This window comes from Apodemus sylvaticus, chromosome 8 (genome assembly GCF_947179515.1).
Source record: "Apodemus sylvaticus chromosome 8, mApoSyl1.1, whole genome shotgun sequence".
NCBI classification, from domain to species: Eukaryota; Metazoa; Chordata; class Mammalia; order Rodentia; family Muridae; genus Apodemus; species Apodemus sylvaticus.
Genome location: NC_067479.1, coordinates 96,540,195 through 96,549,551, shown reverse-complemented (window position 1 = coordinate 96,549,551; position 9,357 = coordinate 96,540,195). Strand labels below are relative to the sequence as shown.

The 9,357-nt window shown below is 46.9% G+C and overlaps 1 protein-coding gene across 1 annotated transcript; it reads right to left on the bottom strand.

Moving 5' to 3' along the window:
* Positions 1 to 847: 847 nt before the first annotated feature.
* Fam170b (family with sequence similarity 170 member B) lies at positions 848 to 2,193 on the bottom strand. The gene has a single exon (XM_052190143.1). The coding sequence runs from the start codon at positions 2,191 to 2,193 to the stop codon at positions 1,201 to 1,203; it is 993 nt and encodes a 330-aa protein (XP_052046103.1). The 3' UTR covers positions 848 to 1,200.
* Positions 2,194 to 9,357: the final 7,164 nt, after the last annotated feature.

Below are 9,357 nucleotides of genomic sequence, written 5' to 3'. Positions count from 1 at the left end.
TGTCTTTGCAAAGCCCTCATAGTATTCTGTCTGACATATTCGGTGTATGGTCAACTTCTGATCAAATGGCTTGTCTTAGGGCCCTCTTCTGAATGAGAGTAACACTTCGCTTTACAACTGACTTTGTCATGTGCACCAGGGAATTGTATACAGGTTGAGTAGCCCCAATCCCAGGAACACAAATGCGAGCTGTGACCAGCTCCCCAGTCTGAAGCTTTTTGAGCACAGACAAGATGTCACAAGTGGAAGCTTTCACACACGACCCCACACAATTGAGCATAGTGAAAAACAGGTGTGCTAAGTAGAAGCCCTTCTGATATAGGGTGTGTGTGACACCAGTGGATTTTGTTTACATTTAGATCCTATTCCCAAAATGTCTCATTGTGCATACACAAGTAGTCCAGCTTCTGAAAGAGTGTGAAATGACTGGACTCAAGGTGTTTCCAATAAAGGTTACTCAGCTTACATGGACTCCATCAGCCGCAATCCTAACCCACTGGCCCTGGCTGGTTTCTGTTTGCTCCCCTTGGTCCCCTCTACTGGTTAGGAAGAAGGTGTAGAACAGATGGATGATAACATTTGAAATGTGTTTGAACTGACAGGTAAAAAGGACTTCCCAAGCACCATCTTCTGTAAAGCAGCGTGGCTCTCCACATCTGTTGGTTAGTCACCTACACAGCCACCCACTTACACGCCTGACCTGGCAGCATGGCTCACTCAAGACACTGGGTACCACTTTGTCTTATTCAAGTTTAATCCCAACAACATAAGACATAGAATTAGGGCATATGACAGATTCCTAACAATGAAAAAAATAGGGCCGAAGCTTCATTTGCAGTTGGCTCCCCTGTGAGTCACTTGTACTTGAACAGCAAGTGTGGACTGCTGCTGATCCTTCAGCAAAAATAGAAATCCCTGTGGCCACACACTTGCCTGTTTCCCATCTTGCATCCACCATCAGGAACTCTTGAAGCCCTCTTCTTTGGATTCCGGTTTTGAAATGGACTCTAGTGGAAATGCTCCGCCTTGGGGAAAGGCTCCCACTCTTCCCACCTTTGCTGCTCCACATGCCACATGAACGGCTCTTCCCCCCACCACCCTGGTCCTCTCCCCCTCTTCTGGTGGCTCTGGTCCGGCTGGCTGGAAAAGGAGCAGCAACCCAAAATGCTGGAGGGAGGGTGGGCAGCTCACTTCCGATCTCTACTTTCCCTGTTGCTGCAGTGGCTGTTGTTTCTGCTGCTGTCGCGGCAGCTGCTGCTGCTGCCTCTGCTGCTGCCTCTGCTGCTGCTTCTGTGGTTGTAGCTGTGGCTGTGGCTGTGGCGGCTGCTGCTGTTTCTGCTGTTGTTGCTGCTGCTGCTGTTGCTGCTGCTGCTGCTGTTGCTGCTGTTGCTGCTGCTGCTGCTGCTGCTGCTGTTGTTGCTGCTGCTGCTGTTGTTGCTGCTGCTCCTGCTGCTGCTGCTGCTCCTGCTCCTGCTGCTGCTGGGGAAGCACCTTGTTTAGGAGTCTGGTACATTCACTACTGTCCGAAGGGCTCTGCTCCTCCTCTGCAAGCTGCTGGTCCTGTCTCTGATCCCGGGCACGCCTCCTTTCCAGCATCTCCTCGAAGAATATTTGACAGCTGAAGCCATCTTGGATGCCATGCTGGGCATGGTCCAGTAGCGCCTCCAACGTAGGGAAGACTCTGCAGCAAGCCACACAGCGCAAGCCATGATTGGTGGTGACCAACCAGTCTGGTGGTGCTCGTAGCTCCTGCATGCAGCAGTCCACAGGGTCCTCAGTCTGTGGGCAGTAGTGCTTGCATGCTTCCAGCTCCCAGCGCAGGTCTGTGTTGGAGGCCATCTCAAAGGAGGAGCCTTTCCGCCGCTGACGCTTAATGAACTCGGCCTCCCGGATAAGGGGTTTCCTGGTGACTGGCTCGAAGCCATCATCAGTCTCCCAAGCCACTGCTACCCCGCGCACGGTCTGTACGTGGGTATACAGGGCGCACATGCTCTCAGGTGGGGTCTCCTGTTGCTCCTCAGACTTGCTGGAGTTCCAGGACTGGTATGGAGAATAAGACTGATACTCGGAAGACGACTGGGATGACGGAGAGCTGCTCCAACCCAGAACCCCCTGTTTCCGGGCTGCCAAGTAGATGTCGTCCTCCGGGAGAAAGGCAGGCCCTGGCCGCGGAGATGACTCATTCCTCCTCATGGTCCCTGAGAAGTGGAAGGACAGTTTCATCAGTGTGCTCAAAAAGGCTCCATGCGTAACTTTCCTAAGAAACCACAAACAAAATCATACAGGCTCTGGAGGCTTTGGGAAGGTGCTTGTTACTCACCAGAGATGACCATAAAACCACTTCCCAGGGAGACAAAGATAAAAGAATGTGTAAATGTTATCAAATGAGGTGTGGAGAGCCAGCACCTGGTAAACTGAAAAGTAAATTGTGGTACGACAGTAGAATGCAATTGTATTCATGGATTAAAGTAAAGGAGCCAGGAATGTGTGCAGAACAGACACAAAAAGTAATGCACATGCTAAATGCAAGACGCCATCACATGACCTCACTTAAAAGACATTCTAGAAAGAACAAACCTGTAGGGGCAGAATAGTTACCAAGAGCTGGACATAAAGGAGTGTTAGGGAACTCTTGAGGATTGTGATAATAGTCTGTGTTTTGGCTGTGGCTGTCGCTTACACGAACAGTGTCACAATTCCTTCCGCTACACACATGGTGCACTGTGCAGACATCAGTTCAATAAAACCCACTTGAAAACCAAGAATGGAAATGGACTCTGGGGTGGCGAAGCCCCAGCTTCTCTGCCTCTGTGACTCATTTCTATCTTGGGTGGCCTCTCATCCACCCTTTGGAAACACACCGTGTCTCCGTCACCATGTAAGAGTGTACTAATGCCTTCATTCCTTTAAGATTCACAACAAGCCTAAGAAATTTCACTCTCGTAATTTTCATCCCACCAAGGAAACTGAGGCAGAGGATCTGCATACCAGACAGAGCCACTTGGCTCCAAAAGCCTAGTGCCGCCTGCAGATACACCTTGGTATCCAATGGTTGGCATTCTAGCTTAGCGTGTATCCATGAACTATAAAGGAATGTTTATGTTGCTATAGGTCTTACAGGACTAACATTATTTTTTTCTTCAAACACACATCAAAATAAATATATAAAGGTTTCATTCTTGTATACGCATCTCCTGAAATAGCCCCATAGATGCACAACAGCATAAGAAGTTCCAGCTTCCCCTAAACCACTTTTCTCATCTGCTTTGTGTGACCAACACACCCCTTTGATAATAACATCCCCTTCCCCATCTATTGACCACCTGGCCAGCACACTCCTGTGCTCTCCTCTGCGGCATCTGGGCTGGCCACGCCCACGGCGGTCCCATTGATTGGTGTCTGTTCTCCCCTGTGCTCCGTGAGATGGTGTTTCATGACTTCAAACCAGCACCCAGAATCTCGGTGAGAGCTGGTGTGGGCTGTGCTGAAGCCCTCCAGCCAGCCCCAACCTGAGTGGCCACATGGTCACCAGGATCCTGGCTTTATTCTGTGATGTCATCAGTGACACGGGTCTGTTCTGTGACCCTTGGCAAGGCTAAAAGTCCCTGCCAGGTTGCCAGAAAAGGGTCCCGGTGTGAGTTTATTTCCTTCTGTGACCCTTCCTCCCCAGTTTCTTCTCAGGAACATAAACACAAAACCCAGGCGTATGCTCTCAAGTATGTGTACAAACATAAAGATTTAAATGCAGGGATTGGAGAGATGGCTCAGTGGGTAATAGCCCTGACAATTCTCCCAGAGTTCACAGTTTTCATACCTAACACCCATATGACACCACCTGTAATTCCAGTTCCAGGGAATCTGATGCCTTCTTCTGGCCTCTACAGGTACTGTCCTCATAAAAAGCAGAGATAAATGCAGGCAAAACAGCTACAAACATAAAATGAAAAAGTTTCAGGCAAACACATAGGCACTTAAAGACATAAATGTGAATATTCACATACACAATCACTTAGATACATGTTAAAATAGACATAAACTCATAGACATAGTACATTAGAATAAGTTTACAGCATTCACACTGATTGACACACAAATAAGTATATGAAGTACATACCACTCAGACACACACACACACACACACACACACACACACACATACACATGATCTCGTATCATATGAACAGAACCACAGATAGGCTCACAAATGGACAGCCAGCATTGAACATCAACATAGCCTAGCTTCACACCATGGAAAGAATTTGTCAGAATGCTTGCCTCTGAGGTGTCCATCTGTGGGCTTGGGCTCCCCAGAACTCTGTGACATTCTGCATAGAAAGGGAATTCTGTCCCTTTCTGCATGCTTTGCCCCGTTTCTGCAGTATCATCTCCTCTTGGCTGTCCACACAGTGGAAGTCTCCTCTCCTGGCTCAGGGGTCTTGACCTTGTTCTTCCTGTTTGCTCTAGGTTCTTCGCTTTTCTTTAACGACGTCAGCCATACATATACGCACACAACTATCATCCCTGTTTATTTTTGGAGACAGTATCTCCTCATGTAGCTGAGGTCAACCTTGCACCAGCCCACGCTGGTCTCAAAGTACCCTTCATCCCAACTTCATGTCCAGGATGGAGACCACACCAGATAGATCTAGTCTTTCTTCAAATGCAATCTCTAAAAGAACAGAGTTGTCCTTCATCTTTCTCAGTATATGGTTCATACTTAAGCAATATCCAACATGTTAAAAAATGCTATAGAAGTGCTTGCCAAATCAGTAAATAAACAGTGATTACATTTGGCTGACAAGGCCATAACCTACCTCCTGTGGCTACCTGTTCTCTATACCCCAAAGTCCTGAAGCTCCCAGACATTGCTTGATCCTCTCACGTGAGGACTTTTGAGGACCACCTTCTCCTTGGCTTATACCAACTGCCTAGCACAAGTCCAGCGAGCCACCTCTCTCTCCTGCAGTACTTCCTATCATTTGCATACAGTTTCACAGTTTTTCATACACTCCTGCATCAAGCTGACCGTTGAGCTGTCTCATCAGCTTTAGTCCCTTGAATTCTACATTCTCAACAGTTCTAAAAAGTGATGAATTTACGAGAACCCCAGTGTTCCCAAAATAACCCTAACCCCATCCAAGCAAATATCTATCTGGCAATACTCCCCCCAGAAGGAAAGCCACTACACTAAGACCTATACCAGGGAGCTATACTACTATACCAGGAGCTATACTACTGAGCCTTGGGAAGTCATAGCAGGAGCAACATAGAACCATCGTTCACAGTTGGAAGTGGAAACTGTGCCCTTTCTTTCCAGATAAACACAAAGGCACACCTCCTAAAAAAAATAAAATAAAATAGAAACAAAAACCAAGGGTACCAGTGCAAAATTTGGATCAATGTTGGAGGAAGGTTAGACCTTTTAAGGGAATATGTAAATAGCAACCATCTTGGGGAAAAGAATACTCAGCCAGTAAATGACCCTGAACATTTATATTCAACACTATAAAAAAATGAACTCTGATCTCACCTCACGTGAGACAACTGGGATATTTTCATGTAGCTCAAGGTTACATTTAACAATAAATGTGTAGAGAGTAAAAGTAACTTCTATGCAATTTTAGGGTGGCTTTACTAAGGGGTATCCTTCCATGCAAGCACTAGGGGTCTTTTCACTTTAAAATTTTATTATATTTTGTCTGTTTATTGTAAGGGGGAACATGGAAAGGAGTACACATCTGCCATGATGTGTTTGTGTGTGTGTGTGTGTGTGTGTGTGTGTGTGTAAGTCAGAGGATAACTTAGAGAAATCAGTTCTGTCCTACCTAGTGGGTCCTGGGGATTAGACCCAGGTTGTCAGGCTTGGTAGCAGTTGCCTTTTCCACCGAGCCATCCGGATGGACCCTTTCCCGGTGTTTGTTGTGTCAGTGTGCTATCAAATCTCACTTACCATTCACAGTACTAAGTAGTGCTACCTAGAGTCCCCATCCTGGAGATAGGTTGGTCAAATCTTGAGTTGAAAACTATCCTGGCATACAGTATGAGATCTAGTTTAAAAAAAAAAAAACAATAAAACATGAAAACAACAAAACCAAAGTTTCAATTTCTACTTGCGTTTCTCTGTCTTAGTGAAATGAAGCAAAGAAGTAAATTAATAGGCATTTCCCCCCAGAACTAGATAGCTACGAGATGTCTGAGAAGCCATTCTTTATAGCCATCATAAGGGAACTGCACCTTAAAAGCTCACTTGTCTACTGCATCACAGTCTCCACTTATACACAAGGCAAAAGACTAACAACAGAAAGTGCTGGTAAAGACTAGTGAGCAACTTCCCCTCAGCCCTCTTAACAGAGAAACGTATGTACCCACCCAGCACTCAGTGGGTGTCACTGGGCATGCTCTATACTGCACACCATCATCTCTATCCTGGGAAGAAACCACATCTGCATTATGTAAACAGCACATGGAGAAACACTGATTCCATCTGTGGCTACTGATAGAAAAAACAGGAAACATTCAGATAGCCACCAAAAGAAAGGAATGGTCAAAGAAAACGCAATACAACCAAACTATGTAACACCATTCCACGATGAGAGGTGTATGTACTAACAGTGACAATCTCACCAGTATAGAAACTATATGTGAGCCCTTCTCCATAAAAGTCCCTAGTAGGTCCTGTATCTAACATATAAAGGCTCAAAAAGAATTTGGAAACAGCATAGCCTGAGCAGTCCTCCTCAGAAACAAATAACAAGTTGGATCGTGAGAGACTGACTTTCCCTCAGACGGTGCACTAGTTGGCTTTCTGTTGCTATGATAAAATACCATAACTAAAAGCACGGGAAGAAAAGATTTGTCCTGGTATCCAGTCCAAGAGGGTCAGAGTCCATGGCAGTTGGATATGGGATACAAGGTACAGCTGGCTGATCACATTTTCATACACAGCGGGAAAATGAAGAAAAAGAATAAGAAATAGACCAATGCTGTGAGTGTTTCAGGCTCACTCTCTTCCTCCAGCAAGGCTCCACCTCTTTGTTGGCTAGTTTTCTATCAACTCGGTGAGAAAAAAAATGCAAGTGAGAAAATTCTTCCATAAGACTGGCCTATAGGCAAGTCTGTGGAGTGTTGTCTTGATTGGTGACAGATGTGGTAGGGACCATTCCACAGAGGGCAGTGTTATCCCTGGACAGGGTTCTGAGTTGTATAACAAAGCAGGATGATCAAGCCATGAGGAGTGTCTGAGGGTTTTACTGCTGTGAACAGACACCATGACCAATACAAGTCTTATAAAGGACAACATTGAATTGGGGCTGGCTTACAATTTCAGAGGTTCAGCCCATCATCATCAAGGCAGAAGTGTGGCAACATCTAGGTAGGCATGGTGCAGGCAGAGCTGAGAGTCCTACATCTTCATCTGAAGGCTGCTGGTGAAAGACTGACTTCTAGGAAGCTAGGGTGAGGGCCTTAAGCCCATGTCCGCAGTGACACACCCACTCCAACAAGGCCACACCTCCAAATAGTGCCACTCCCTGGGCCAAGAATATTTAAACTTGGACAAAGAGCAAGCCAATAGGCAGTCTTTCTCCATGGTCCCTTCTTCAATTCCTACCTCTAGGTCCAGGTCTTGAGTTCCTGCCCTAATGTGCTTTTATGATGGACTGTGATGTGAAAGTGTAAGCAAAATGAACTTTCCTACTGAAGCTACTTATGGCCATGGTGTTTAGCAGAACAAAAGAAACCCTAAAACAACCTCCAAAGGTCCCATCGTCTCCCCCCAGAAGAGCCCCACAAACTGGGGCCAAGTATTGGAGCACATGAGACCACAGGAAACGTTTGCATTGCAAGCACCACCGACGTCACATCAGTTTCATGACCCCCTTCCCCACCCCCATTCTCTTCTTGCATAGTGTGACAGGGTCCTGAATCCTGGGCTAGGGCAAATCCTGTAATTGTCTCAGACAGTCCAGTGTGGAGGACAGGTGCTTCCCAACTGCCAGTGCTCGGCTAGTGAAGGTGGCTAGATTCTCCCCATCCTCATCAGTCTTCTTTCCAGTCATTCGCGATGATTGGAGAGCGCTCAGACCACATGGAAAGGCCAGACGGACCCCAGGCACCAGCCTCTGTGGGTCTCTGTCAACCACTAACTTCAAGAGTCAGAGCGTCTTCAGATGACCTTGGTTCCCAGCTGTGGAGTGGTGCCCAGGTAGTGCCCTGTCTGAATTCTCCACCCCCAGAAACAGGGCATGTTTGTTGTGTCTTATGTTAGAGGACAATGTTACCCAGCTACAAAGAGTCAGTGGGCATTTATCTTTCCCTGCAGTGTTTGATTATGTCTGAATGAGACAGTTCACGGTGGGCATCCCTAGTCCTATTAGGCAATTTCAGAATCAAATGATCACATGGTTTTCCAGGACAGACTGAGAGGACACTTCTGCCACCCCAGCTATCTGACCTTTTGTTCAGATCCAGTGTCCTGTCAGCAACATCAGCACCATTAACATCAGATAGCAAACTACCAACTGGATGACATGATTGTAGATATCTGGTTTTGCTTTCAGCTGCCTAATTTCTAGTCAAAAGAATGGTTTCCAGACTTCTCCGTCAGATCCTCTCTCCTCCCAGAATCTCCACCTGACCTTTAACCTTTAAGATCTTCTGCCTGGTACCACAAGTAGGCACTGTTCACTCCCCTTTTTCACAGGAAGGTTGAGGCACAATGGGAAGGGTTACAGAAGGGTTTCTATCCCCCCTCATATTTAAGGCACGACTACTCTAATAGGTTGTCATAATGTGGTGCAGGAGGTTATTTCCTGTGTTGTTTAAACCCTACAACTAGCATGTGATTGTCCTTCACCCTCACAGGGCCTCTGGACTGTTTCTGTCCTTGGGAAAGGTCAGAAACACTTACTCCACACAGACACTAAGCAGAGAACACCCAAAAGGGCTTCGCTCAGCCCTCTCCAACCCCATCCCTACCCCCACCTCAGCTCCACAGTTTCCCAGCTGGTCCTTTGGTCTTGCCAGGAACCTCCTGGCTTCTCTGAGGCAGCAAGCAGGGGTGGTGTGCAAAACCCCAAAGGCCCAGCACAGCATTTTCTAGGAGCTCTGGCCAACTCTTGGCCAACGCTCTGCACACATCACATATGAACCATAAGCCTTGTCCAGAAAGCCTGCAGCACTTTCCAAGCCTCCTTTCTTCCCAACCTTGCTCCTCCCTGCCTCCATTCTTTTCCTCAGAGAAGGAAACAGGAAACAAAGCAGCCACAGCCATGCAGGAAGCAGAGAAGCCACACTTGCCTTGTCTTGGCTTCTAATTCCAGTGAGGCTGTGAAATAGGCTACGGGGGCGTCTGATCGT

Excerpts from the sequence above, each read along its gene's own strand:
- Fam170b (XM_052190143.1), bottom strand. The coding sequence starts at position 2,193 with ATGAGGAGGAATGAGTCATCTCCGCGGCCAGGGCCTGCCTTTCTCCCG.